Genomic DNA, 13,885 nt, shown 5'->3' with positions numbered 1-13,885 from the left:
GGAGAATATGATGAAAATAAGAAATTGTACAATATGAAGTTTGGCCCATATTATAACAATTTGTTTTTCCACCATCCAGGACACCAGAAGTGCATAATGCAGACTGACAGTCAAGTTAAGAGCGGGGAGACTTGTTGGGTGAAAGGAAAACAGCCGCAGGTTAAAAAAATGATGTAAATAAACACGGAATCAACTATATTCACAATTTCAACAACTGTTAATATGCATGGGAGAAGTGCGCTTTAAAAGCTGTTGGTTTGTTCAGAGATTCAAAAGGAGCTGTGTTCCAGTTAAGTGCAATTAATCAGTCTTGTACGAACAACCAAATAATCTGCACACAATCTGCTTCACAACAACAGAACAAACATCTAATTTTCACTGGCTAGCGTCAACATCTCAATGAAATATTTTTTTACTTTAGTCAATACAATAGAACATTCGTAAAACAATAACTCAGACCGGTGCTGCATTACCTTTTCCTTTCTTCAATGATGGGCTACATTGCACACAACTTGTCTTGCATTTGCTGATACAGCAGTTTATAGGTCTTCAAAAGAATAAAACACCTTCACATAATGCTGAACAACAGAACAACAACGTAGCCTTTAACATATTGCAAAAGGGAATTTCACCATTTCTTTCTGCATGTGGACAGTTGGGTAAATGTCTGTGATCTTGGCCTGAGATTCCTTAATATAGAGGTGTAAGAAAACAAACAGGAAAGCAGTGGTTACCAATAGTTACTTGTGACTGCTTTTGGTCCTGCGGATGAAGAAGGACTGAATCTATCACCTCCCAAGCTGCTGTGAATAAGCCAATTTAGGGGCCTTCAGGGCATAGACCTAAATAACTTCTGATCTGTGATGGAACAGAAGACAAAACTAATAACCTTTATAGCTGAGTGACTTCTGTAGCCTCAGAGAAGAAACCTGCTTAGAATTACAAGCTGATGATGGGGACACTATCCTTCGAGGTAGGAAGCACTGGCAGAAAGCCTGTGTTAAAATTAATTAAGAGGAAAAGTCAGACTTCTTTGTGCTGTCAGTTTCACAGCAAAGACAGTTTTGTAAATTGTGTGTAGGCTACTGTTGTTGTCATTTCCATTATTTTTCTCAGATAAAACAATTATTTAGTTATCACTTTTTTGTCATAAAACACACATTACACACAAACATTTTGAACGTATTACTTTGCAATTTAATGAGGGAAGAATTCACAGAAGGGTAATAGTTATGGAAAGGACTCCCCCTGGTGGATCATCGTAAGTCATTTTAATTTATAGTTTATAAAACTGTTCTTCTACAGATTTATTTAGTGTCGCACTTATATAATGTTGGGAGGCTTTCAAAAGACATGTTAAAGAAATTCGAAAATCGAAAAGAGCAATTTAGGCCGAGTAGGCTACCTTGACGTGTATGGGTCTAGCGCACGCGGGATCCTACATTTCCCACAGTGCATCGTCATAGCATTTTTCATTAGATGCCCATGTTATTCAACCTTTACAGCTCTACTTAGTTTTTAATTCAGTGTTTCTGTTTAAAATGTTGAATTGCCAAAATATTCAGTCTCCATGCCAAGAACTATTATCGGGGTTATTTTTCAGACTTTCAAAGATTTGAAAAATAACAATGAAACTTAATTTGTAAGGCATTGGGGCAGAGTATTAAATGTAGGCTCTTTGTGATTTTCATTTATAGTAATTTTAAATAAAGCTGTGGATGTGCGACTTTGCCAAAATGATTAAAAATAATTATAGTATAGTGTTTTTGTTGTGAACTGCTGCAGACATTAGAAAAAAACTATCTATAGCCTATCTTGATATAAACTGACCAGAAATGATACAACGGAATATATATCTGGACAATTCTTTCTCAAAATGTATAATCAAAAAAAACAAGTGTAAGGTTGTTTCACTATCAAATCCACAGGAAGAGCAAACGATATCAATGTAATTTGTTATGTTATCTAATAACAGGGAAGTGTTCCAGTAGGCTATTCATCAATGGGTACGAAAAAGTGACTTGTTGTTCAACAGAATTTTTTGGGGTGTTAAAGGTGTGATTGCATAGTCATTCACGCATCCAAGCTTATAGTAGGAAATGTTCAAGTTTAACAAAACAACCTTTACAAAAAAACATATATTGTAGTCGTGACTCATACACAACCATACAACTACAAGAGAGACATCTAGCGTCTATTACACGCGCTGCATGTAGCTCTCACTGGGACGTATTCGGTTATACTCATGTAGGCCTATCCAAGGACTTGACTGCAAACCTTTTTATTCTTTGTATTGTGCATGTGAATCCTAACCCAATTTGATGATACTGTCTGTGTTACAAGACGAATAATAAACACATTAACGTCGTCGCAGCGAAATCGTTTCAGCAAGGTGAAGGAAAAAATATATAACCCAGAGCCATAGAGATATAACCGTACGCAGCCCTCCGGTCCCTGGTCACATGCTAGTCAAGCTGGATCAGCTGACATCACCCAGGTTCTCCTTTTGATGCTCTGTCTCCACCATCGACTGATAGCGCGTCTTAAAACACAAGTATTTCGTTATCTTGGCATTACTGGCGTCAAATTTTAGATTTGAGCCGAGGATTTCTCGCTGATCCAGCAGGTTAGACCGCCAGATACATGCTGCTAGAGTGGATGATGAACGGACACGCTATTTTGTATACGGGGGTCACTTTGGCCTTCTGGAGCACCATACTAATCGTCGGTAAGATTATATTTTCCTTGAAAATAATCAGTATATTGGAATGAATGAATACAATAATGTATTTCCTACACATTTGCAACAATGACAGTGTAATCAATCGTTTTTTTCTTAATGGCAAAGCGTGTTTTTTGCGTTTGACATCTATAAATGGGGACCTGGCTAAATCATGGGACTAGAGTGGTTGCGGCTGTTTCCATTTTGTTTGCTAGCTACTGTTGACAGGTTAAATTGCAAGTTGGAGATTTGGTTATTCATGCATGGTAGTAAGTAATACCCTAAAGGATGCCACATTTTTTTGCTGAGAATAAACGATATGTCATGTAGCTAGTTATTAATATTTTAGACAAGGGACCTGCTCTTGAATCCAAGTTAACGGTCGCTAACATTTATTGCTACTTAACGTTAAGCTAATGTCAGGTAATGTTAGCTAGCTCAGAGCTGTACAGAACATGTTAACGTAGGTTCAAACGTTGGACATTGTTTGCGATTTATGTTTATTAGTTTAAGACTTTCTTTAGTAGGACTTATGATGGGATCCCGGGTTGTTGTTATTTTTGTTGTTAAGTGCATTTGGTGTGCAAGTTAACGTTAGCTGTTCGTGTACTGAACTGGCTGATTAGAAACTATCCCAAACAGGAACTGCAGCAGTTTTCACGTGAGAGTGAGCTATCACACTGAAGTTACTTCTTTCCATGGCTGCGTCCGTTCCACACATAGCTAGTCAGTGTCATAGATATATATTTAAGACCGTATAAGATTCCACAGTGTAAATAAACAGTAGCCTACTCCCTGTTTAGGGAATGTCTGTTAAGATATATATATATATATATATATATATATATATATATATATAAAAATATAAATTTCCTCCGTGCACCCTAACTAAACACGTTGGATACGTTGCTGCAACTGTGGAAATGTTACCACTGAAATAACATATTAAAACAAAAACTGATACTATTACCAAACTCATTCAATTGAAATGTATGTAACTTGTGAATAAATGTGATTTAATTAATTTACAAGATGTACCTTGTCATTCCAGCGAGGCACAATGACTAAAGGGTAATCTTATCAACTTCCAGCAAAGTGATGAACCCATATAATAAAATGCGTACTTTTATTTATACTCAATGAATTCCTTTTTGCGCCCTACGGTTTGGAGTCTTCCTTAACATTGATGAATCCCCTGTGCAGTCCACTTCGCAGGGAACCACCATAGGCAATCGGAATGCACTCCCGACTTTAGCACATAAATGTGACACTGTTTCACACATGACTCAGGGAAAAAGTTTATTAATTCAGTAACCTACTGTAAATGTCTACTAAAGGGCTCTCTCACACACATAGCCTACACCTAATGTAAATATGCAACTGACGGACCTTTTTTCCATGTTCACATCTGATTTAATAATTGTTTGTTTCCATAGGTCTCTGCTATACCATATTTGACCTTGGATTCCGCTTTGATGTGGCATGGTAAGCAATCTTGGAATAAAACTACTGTCTGCAGGTTAATAAGCTTGATTGGGGTAGCTTTAGGACAAAACGATATTTAATTGTGGTCACTGGCCTTAAAGAGACTAGCCAAGCTCTTCTCTTACTGTCACCTGTCAGGGTGAAAGGATAAGATTTTTTGTTGATATTGTTCCTTGATTTGAAGTAGAGCTGCAACAGTTAAACTGTCAACTATTTTGTTAATTGATACATTTTTTTCAAACAAAAACGATGACATATGTTTTCAACATATGTCATCGTTCTCAAATGTTAGGATTGGATTACGCAACCGTTATAAATGATGCCCCAGATGTGCATTTAATAGATTTACACCCTTAATACAGTTATAATACAGTGTTGATTGGCTATTAAGGTGACTTTAAGAGGTAGATATCATATCTTCTGACTTGAAGATATGGTAGATGATATAAGTTATACCATATTTTAAATGATGTAAGGTAGTTGGCGAGAGCTATAGATATAACATAAGAAATTGAAGAATAAAGAAAATACCTTGAATGTTTTGCTGCTTGTACACATTCCTTTTCCTTATAAAGTGTATTATTATTATTATTATTATTATTATTATCTTCATCAGCTGGTCTTCTTTGCTTGCAGGTTCCTGACAGAGACTTCTCCTTTCATGTGGGCCAATCTGGGCATTGGCTTGGCCATCTCTCTGTCTGTGGTAGGAGCAGCCTGGTGAGTACCTAACAACAAAGAACATAGTTAAAGTGCTTTGAATGTTTGATGTGTAAATCAGGGCTGGTGGTACTTGAAGGCCTAAAATGCACCATCATTTCATAAAATAATTTCCTCTTTCTTGAAACACTCAGGAAAGTACATCATGTGTAAATGTGGAACTGGAAAATCTTAGAATTAGTAACATAGGGACACTTTTTCCAAAGTATCTTTTGGATGTAGTTGTTTTTGTGTCTGAAATTAATTAGTGAATCATAAGCCATTATGTTAGTTACAACAAAACAGTTTTGATAAGCTTTAATTTAAAAAAATTGTGTTCAGTGTGGCCCTGAAAAACTATGTTGACTTAAAAAAAACTACCACTGACAAAGCTTGGCTGATGCAGCCTTATGTCTTCTGTTAAAAGTTGCTCTTGAACTCCATTCTTTTTTTAAATGCGACTCTCACTGAAACTTGTGGCCATGCTTTGCACTGCTGCTTTCAACCCATGGTCTTTGGCTTGTGAATGAAGATAAGTCAGATATATTAAAATATAGTGAAACTAAATAGGTGAAATCATTGATTCACCAGCGTGAACAGACAGTCAGAGAGCTCTCTCTCGCAAATTCAACAAGCAGAACTGGCTGAGCAGCTGCAGATAAGGGCAAGTTAAAGCCAATGGTGTGGGACACACAGCTAAAACTATTGTTGACCGTTCAGCCGCTGTTGGCTTGGTGTGTCGGGGGCCAGACATGTTGTTTTCTATTCTATACAGTGACCTAAAAGTGAGATGGATGGATGGATTTACACTTTTTACACACTATTTAAAAACTATTTAAACACACTATTTAAATGTTTTGGAAGTACCTTGTGTGTCTCATAGGTTCTCCATCCACATCCTAAAAATCTGTTTTTGCTATACCTGACTGTTTTTTGTTTTCCAGGGGGATTTACATCACTGGCTCAAGCATCATTGGTGGTGGTGTCAAGGCTCCACGAATCAAAACCAAGAACTTGGTCAGGTAGGATCATGCAAGAACAAAAAATGTTTTTTTGTTGTTGTTTTTTTTTCAGTTTTCCTCTGTTATATTTTCACATAGTATTTACTGTATTTTTAGTTATAATTAGTTGTATAAGTTTGCCTTTTAATTGTACTTCCTCATTTGATCTTTGTGATTTATGTGAAGTTGCTTTGTTACCACTGCATTTTCCCCAAGTACTGCAAGTATTCCATCCATCCTTCCTTCCTCAAATCCAGTTATTACCCAGGTGAACATACTTTAATATTGTTGCTTAACGAAGAAGGTAGTTGAAAATTTATATTTTCATACTAATTTCAAACCTCCTGTTGACTGAAATAATTGGCAAAAAATAGTTTGCAGTTGCATTCCGCATGGATAAATGTACTGTAAATACTTCTCAATTTAGAAGAGCAGCTTTATTCAGGTGTTGGGTATCTCCATAATCTGCCCAGTGCATCCCAGATAAACACACTTTCACTCAAATGTATCTTCAACACTGTGTAACCAGTGAATGAGCATCCATGGGTGACTGTCAGGGTAGCCCGTGAATTACAAGTGAGTTTGTAGTGACTTGGGAGAACAAGCTGCCTATTTAAATCCCAGTCACTTCTCTTACTTTGCCTGTTTTTATGTCTCCCTTTTAGCATCATCTTCTGTGAAGCTGTAGCAATCTATGGGATCATTATGGCTATTGTAATCAGCAACATGGCGGAGGTAAGCAATACGTATTTTGGCTGTTATTAAATAGGAACACTGTGCAGTTACCCCTTTTTGTCTTTTGAGGGGATTTCAGATAGGAAAGCATTTATAAGGCATTAGAGATATTGGACAGAAAGAACTTCAATATGATTTTTGGCAACAAAGCAAGGATGTTTTTTGCCTCTAAAAATAATATCTTTCATCTTATAGAGCTTCAGCGGAACAACCCCTGAGACCATCGGGGCAAGGAACTACCAAGCTGGTAAGAAAACAGATGTGAAGCTACTGAATGCAAGACAAAAACGGAAAAAAAATGCAACAATTTTAACATAAAACAGCACATGAAATCACGGGAACATCACACAAATTGCCCTATTCAGGGTGGATTTTTCTCATTGTTAACACGCATGAATTTAAAGTAGACCATGCTGGAAAATATGCTGTGATGTGACAATCCTGTACTAAGTTGAACACTTATAGTATGGCCTGGTATACAAGATTTATTATTTTTATATATATATTACTACAGTAATGAAAATATGATATTACTTGCAACATTCAGTCTAAATAAGTATTAAATAATGGATTGCTCAATACATTCACAACATCAAATTGATTTTGACAGATCTATTTACATTTGTAGACCCCAAATTTAATTATCTCCAGAAATATTAGGCATTAAGAGATGATTAGTATTTTAAGATGCTTTCAAATTGACTTTAAAAATGAACATCATTAACTCTTACTGTCTGATTTCCAATACTGACAGGGAATTTGATTTTTTTGTGGCCAGTTCCCACTAGGGTTGCACAATATGGACAAAATGTGATATTGCGATATCGATTATGAATATTGTGATATCGATATTAATTTCGATATTTGTAAACGTATGTAAAATTACAAAAGTTCAAAATAGATTCACAACAACATAGTGCACAGTGAGACTTATGTACAGCTCCATAGTGCAGGTTGGTCATTCTTTCCGCACTGTTTATAAAGTTACAGGATAGCTCCCTGTGAGAAATAGATTCGGGATGGGATTTGGTACCGTTTGTCTAGTTCATTCAGAAGCTTCTTGAAGCCTTTTTTATTCACTGTGTGGATGGGCATCATATCATTGGCTAAATAGTAAGTTGTAGCATTGGTGATTTCGGTATGTCTCTTTGAGTTCTTGTCGTACTTTGTGCCACTAGCAAAAAGCACTCGCTAGCGAGGCTTGTTTGGCTAGCTAGCTCTGGCGTATTAACTGCAACAGGATTTTGTTAGTGCATGTCAGCGCTAACATGTGCAAGTGGCACGGTAACTGTCCAGTGAAACATGATCATTATAGCGTTTCAAGCGGGTTCTAAATCAAACACAACTAAGCCACACAGCAAACGGACGGGACGCATCCCTCCACAAAATAAACAAAATATTGCATGCTTATCACGGCACTTTAGATATAATATTGCGCGACGTGACGTGACATGATATATCATGCACCCCTAGTTCCCACAGTGGATTAGGAAGTCTCTGACTTATTTCATTTCCGTCCTACCAGGTTACTCCATGTTCGGAGCCGGTCTGACTGTGGGTTTCTCCAACCTCTTCTGTGGCATCTGTGTCGGCATCGTGGGCAGCGGAGCAGCATTGGCAGACGCCCAGAACGCCAGCCTCTTCGTGAAGATCCTCATTGTGGAAATCTTTGGCAGTGCAATTGGCCTGTTTGGTGTCATTGTAGCCATTCTGCAGGTGAATGAGGCCAGCTGCTTTTTTATGTCTTCACAATCTGTCTTCTTTTCCTTCGAAGAGTAAACTATCCATAGATTTTTTTTTTTTCTGCAACAGTGGCCTTTTCTTTGTTGACCATTGTTGCAGACTTCTGAGAAATGTTGTAGATGGATCTATATATATTGTGTAGATGTGATGTTTCTGTATTTGAAATTGTATTAAATGGTTTCTTTTTTCTCCCCCAGACATCAAAAGTGAAGATGGGAGACTAGAAGATGCATTCACATGCTGACAAGATAAAAAGACACTGCTGGAAAATAAGATGGATTATTGTGTAAATACATCGTAAATTATTTAAATGTCTCTATATGCCTGGTATTGTTTTCAACCATCATTTATGCAAGAGTGGTACGTGCACACCCGACTGTCTTGTCTTGAGTGAAACATGAATGTTGCATAAGAAAAGTGGAAGAAAAATCACCAGTTGCCAGTGTGCAATTCTTGATACAAGTGAACCCTGCATCTCTCCTACAGTTCAGCTTATGGAGTAGTACAAGCAGAATGTACAAGAATAGTAGGATTTTAGATCAGCCAGTCTGTAGCCCTGAGAGCTGCCAAGACGTCTTGCAGCTTTATTTCATGGATTGAATTGGTCCTTAAACTTACTGATCGGTTCGTAAAGTACATTTTTTCTGAGCACTCTTGGATGAATGATGAGTTAAAAATGACACCAGAGTATTCGAAAATGTTTGTGGGTGTGTGCGTGTGTGTGTGTGTGTGTGTATGTGTATGCTGGACACATGAGTTTTCTTTTTTCCTGTGACGCATGAGGGTGTTTACCATTGTGTTCATTACTGTAGCCTGGACAGTCAGTTTTTTTTTTTTTTTTTTTTTTTACTCTTATTTGCTAATAATAAGCAAGTGGCTCAAATACAGTATTTGTTAGGCCTCCTATTGCAGAAGTGACAGAGAATCTGTGAAGTTTTGGATTGGAGTACTGATCATGAGTCATTAGTGTAAAGTCACAGGAGAGTTGGACGTGCTCTTTGGGAGGCCAAATAGAGTCGGATCACAAGCAGCAGATGCTCTAAATATGTCATCCTGTCATTCAGTTCCCTAAAACGGTACCAAATGAGCCTCCTGAACATAGCTGCCAGCCATAACTTTCTTGTTTACCCCGGAGTCTCCTCTATTTTTTTGTTCTTTTCTTTTTCTTTTTTTTTTTTAACAAGGTTCCTTTTCAGTAGTTTTTACAAAGATGAATTGGACATGAAAGGGGATTGTTCAGTGTTTACCAGAGGGAGACCAAAAGATGTGGATACCCAGAATACCTTTCTTTGCAGATGCCCAAGTTAAATATCCTGTTTCTCAGATCCCTAATAAACCTTATATTGGACAAGAAAGAGGACTTTATTTTAGAGAGCACTTCAGTTACTAGTATTACCTTACACTCAATAGTAACTGGTAATATCTGCTGTAGTATCACCATCATTGGACTTGAGGTCTTTAGGGAAAATAATTTTGTACACACTGGTTCTGACTTTGATTTGATATAATCTCAGGTCGTCTGGCACCCAAAACTATGGACTCATCACATAAACAACTTTATGAATACAGATTTTTAAATTTGCTTATTTTACACACTTCACATTGCTTTATTTTTTATTAAACTGTCTTGTCTTGAATGTATGTCTTAACATGTTAGCTGTTTGAGTCTCTGTTCCAATTTATTTTCTAACATTCCTTAAAGAAGCTTAATGTGTGTGTAAAACTAAGTCTTGTTTGTGGATAGAGTGCAATTTGAATGACAAAATTAGACTCCTGCTATATCACAACAAGGCCATCTTTGACTGTCTAGTTTCCTATTGATGCTGACTCGTACCATGGCTACTTGTGAATCGTCTCAAATCTTTCCTTTTATTTCCCCCCTCCAACCCTTTTGTGAAGTTCTGAATTAATATAAACATTGAATCTTAGCACGGGGAAACTGGATTGTCTTTAATATATGTGGACCTGGCCTCCCAAAGGTGTCAAAGCAGCAAAATCATCTTTTGTCCTTATTATGGTTTTATAATTAAGCCAAGCTGTATCTCCAGTACTCCTTTGGTAAACCAGGCCCTGTACCAAACCCCAGGCCTCAGTCAGTGTAGTTGCTACCGTGTGTGCATTATGTTGATGTGATGGTGAACAGAAAAAAAAAAAACGTCATTGATTTTGACATTGTGTATGATAATAACAAAAAACAGATCTGGCTTCATAAATGTCCTTGGAAAAATAAAATTGTCCAATCAGGATATTTTAGATTTGTTTCTTATTTTATATATTAGGCTAACATGTTCATGTTTCAGGTTTTTTCAGTCCTGTAGCGATAAGCAAGTGTCCAGTCGTCATAGACAGTGCTGTGTACTGCTGTTTGAAATGTGAGCTGTATGTGTCCAGGCCCCTGACACTGGTTTTGCTTCCTGCAATGTTTGCTCGCTTCCACTAGATGGAGCAGACAACTACAACATCTGTCCTACAGATTAATCTGGTGCTGTACACACTGAAAACTCAGCTGAGGAAACAATTAGGCTCACATCTCCTGGTATTATTCAACATATTATTCATTTGCTGAATGGTGTAGCTGTTAACCTTGATTATCATGTGAAATTGAATAAAACAACATAGCATCTGTGTAGAATTATTAAAATTCTATTTGTCTGATACTGGTCATTATGCTTCTTAAATATATTGTTTTGTTGCAGTTGACTGCAGAAGATCTCATAATATCTAGTAATAAATGCCATATTTGTGAATATCATTGTGATGCCGGATGTTCTAGAACCATTTTACATTAACGACTAATGGCTTATTAGGAGAGCATAGGCTACTGAAAAAACAATCTAAGATATATATAGCCTAATCTGAAATCTAATAAACAAATATAATAAACACATAGACTAAGATGTTTTAGTTAACCAAGACTCCATGACCAATTTGTTAACTAACTGAGTAAGAGGGGGCAGCTCTCCAAACTGTCTGGTCATCAAAGCTTAAAAAAGGCAAAATCCAGTAAGTAGTCCATCTGCATTTAAATTCAAACCCTAAAATAGAGTGAGCATGTGTAATGTCTGTATATTTATTTTTTGTTTTAATAAATACTAAGCTGTATTTGTGAATGTTGTTTTGATGCTAGATGTAGGGAGGTTTACATTAACACCAAATGACTTATGGCTTATTCCCATTCAAAGAGACCATGCAAAACAACTTAATCTAAAATATGCATAGTCTAAAAACTAATGAGGGTAACTAAAATATGTCTATTTTAGGTAAACAAATTAAAAAAAAGATAAAATGTTGCAAGTTTATCTGAGGTTGAACAAAACTATGGTAGGTTTAGCCTGTTTACTTCTTGCCTTTTGAAGGACTCTGTAACATTCATATAGAAAAGTGAAAAACAAAACAGACTTACTTATTTTTTATACAACTTTTAAGAAAGAACAAAATATATTTTGTTTATCACTGTGGTGCCAGAATAAACAACTAGAGTAAAAATATCCCAGATCATGATGCTCAACTAGTCGACTGAGTAAGAAGGAGCAACCATTAAAACTGTTCGAGAAAATCTTTAAAATATGGTTATCAAAGGTAAAAGGTAAAAAAATAAAACCTTGTAAGAAGCCCATCTGAGGTTAAACATTACTATAAGGTGAATAAAAATTATGTTTTCTCTTTATAAAAGACAGTTATATGTTTATATAACACGTTGTAACATATGTAATGAAGTGCAATGACAATAAATAAATTATTATTGTTTAAAATTGTTATTACTATTTCCTGTGGGTTCGTGTGTGGTTATATGCTGTCTATGGGTTTTATGAGTAAAGCAGGTTATGAAATCACCAGCTTCCTTTCTATCAGATGAGGAGAAACAAAAGAAAAGGCATTTCTGGCACATCCGGGCTTCCGTAGACAGCAGGAGCGAAGGGACCTGCTCGCTGCCACAGCCTGAGAGCATCCTTTCCTTTGATTTCTTATCATCCACACACAAACACAGCGAAATGACGGAAAATCATGAGGATAGCATCTCTCCACTCACCGGTTTGCGGTAGTAAATCGTTACGGGTTACGTTAGCCGTTGGGCTAGCGTAATGCTACACAACATGAGGCTTTTTTTCTGATAAAGAGCAGACATAATAGCCTGTGGAAACGAAAAGGATATAGTTATCTATCACAGCGAGCTGGGCTGAGCTTCTAGCTTTTAGTTTTTTTAAACAAATATATCTTGCAACAAAATGCTCATCGGCAGTTCATTTTTCCTCCTCGGCTGATGTGAATGAAATCAGTGGTGCTCCAGTAATGAAGATACACAGATAAAAGTGTTCGCCTGACAACATCAAGGTAGGTGCTCTAACGTTATTTTCTTTCTGGGATGCGTTGTTTCAGTCAGCATAGCATCCACGCTTTTCCTTTGTTTCCATCCAGTCTACATACAATTATCCAGCAACCTCCCGCTTTTATTTAAGCTTTGGATAATATGGGAATATGGTCGCATGCACTGACCCCTACCCCTCTTTTGTTATCATCTGTACATTTCCACGAACTAGCAGCATCTTTACACCCGCCATACTAGGCTTCACTCAGCCTCCCTGAACTGCTCTTCTACTGTACAGTAAATGAACCATCTCAGCATACAGACTGCTGGGGGTTTATTCAGCCATGCAATTTGGGCTTAATTTAGAGCCTTTAAAGCTCTTAAAATCCACTTTTTACAACAGTTGTCTGCAATTGCTTGCCCTATTTACCCCTAATTTTAAAGAAAGGATGCAAAGTATATGGACTACAGCATCTCTTGTCTTATGGTCTGGTCACAGCACAACTGAGAGCAAAGTGTGCACAGCGTTCCACAGGAAATAAGCGAGAAGAAGAAGAGGAGGGGGCTTCTTCATCATGAAGCTTAACCTAACCAGACGTTTACACAGAAGCTCTGTCCCTACACCATAATACAATCTGACATCGCTGTCGTTTATGACACCGCATCTCTTTAGGGATATAGAGGCTATAGGAGCAATGGACTGGAACTACCTCGCTTTGTGATGTAACTAAGTTGTCCAGTGCAGAGTGGCCTTTGGTGTTTCATCAAGTTAGAATTTTCCTTTGTATTGTACAAAACATTTTTATATTGTGGTTTAAGAGTTGCTTAAGAGGTACACAGATACCTACAGGAGAAATACAACTAATAATTATTGTCATTATTGATTCATCTGTTGATTATTATTATTATTATTATTATTATAATCATTCTATAAGATGTCAGAAAATAGTGAGAAAATCATCCATCACAATTTCTGAAAGCCCAACCCAGTGATGTTATCAATTGCTTCCTTTTTCCGACCAACAGTTTAAAACCTAAAATATGCAGTTTGCTGTCACATAAAACGAGAGAAAAGCAGAAATACTCACAATTTACAAGCTAGAATAAGGCAATGTTTGAAAATTGATAAAAATGGACAAAATAGCTGATTATTTTTCTGTCAGTCGAATGACTCCTCTTCCATAAACAGAATAA

The 13,885-nt window shown here is 36.9% G+C and overlaps 2 protein-coding genes across 3 annotated transcripts in view; both read left to right on the top strand.

Annotated features, from left to right (window-relative positions):
* Positions 1-954: 954 nt before the first annotated feature.
* atp6v0b (ATPase H+ transporting V0 subunit b) lies at positions 955-11,040 on the top strand. Of its 2 annotated transcripts, none has more exons than XM_039816380.1 (8): positions 955-973; positions 4,159-4,207; positions 4,844-4,927; positions 5,851-5,928; positions 6,573-6,642; positions 6,838-6,889; positions 8,168-8,358; positions 8,583-11,040. In XM_039816380.1, exons 3-8 carry the CDS (start codon positions 4,869-4,871, stop codon positions 8,607-8,609), a joined length of 477 nt encoding a protein of 158 aa, XP_039672314.1. In that variant the 5' UTR covers positions 955-973; positions 4,159-4,207; positions 4,844-4,868; the 3' UTR covers positions 8,610-11,040. The 2 variants fall into 2 exon arrangements, with proteins under 2 accessions (XP_039672314.1, XP_039672313.1); XM_039816379.1 differs by lacking the exon at positions 955-973 and adding an exon at positions 2,452-2,728.
* A 1,215-nt stretch (positions 11,041-12,255) lies between these two features.
* The window catches only part of b4galt2 (UDP-Gal:betaGlcNAc beta 1,4- galactosyltransferase, polypeptide 2), a 181,436-nt gene continuing 179,806 nt past the window's right edge, over positions 12,256-13,885 (top strand). Inside the window, exon 1 of the mRNA XM_039814826.1 lies at positions 12,256-12,717. The gene's annotated coding sequence lies outside the window, so the exon portion shown is untranslated. The remainder of the gene's footprint in view (positions 12,718-13,885) is intronic.

Source organism: Perca fluviatilis, chromosome 11 (assembly GCF_010015445.1).
Source record: "Perca fluviatilis chromosome 11, GENO_Pfluv_1.0, whole genome shotgun sequence".
NCBI classification, from domain to species: Eukaryota; Metazoa; Chordata; class Actinopteri; order Perciformes; family Percidae; genus Perca; species Perca fluviatilis.
Note: the sequence above shows the minus strand (reverse complement) of the source record. Positions and strands in the feature narration are given on the sequence as shown.

What these genes read in the sequence shown, in the direction of transcription:
- atp6v0b (XM_039816379.1), top strand. Translation starts at nt 2,644, where the DNA reads ATGCTGCTAGAGTGGATGATGAACGGACACGCTATTTTGTATACGGGG. An exon ending in GGCAAGGAACTACCAAGCTG is followed by an intron (nt 6,890 to 8,167) that starts GTAAGAAAACAG and finishes CCGTCCTACCAG; the next exon opens with GTTACTCCATGTTCGGAGCC. An exon ending in TCATTGTAGCCATTCTGCAG is followed by an intron (nt 8,359 to 8,582) that starts GTGAATGAGGCC and finishes TTTCTCCCCCAG; the next exon opens with ACATCAAAAGTGAAGATGGG.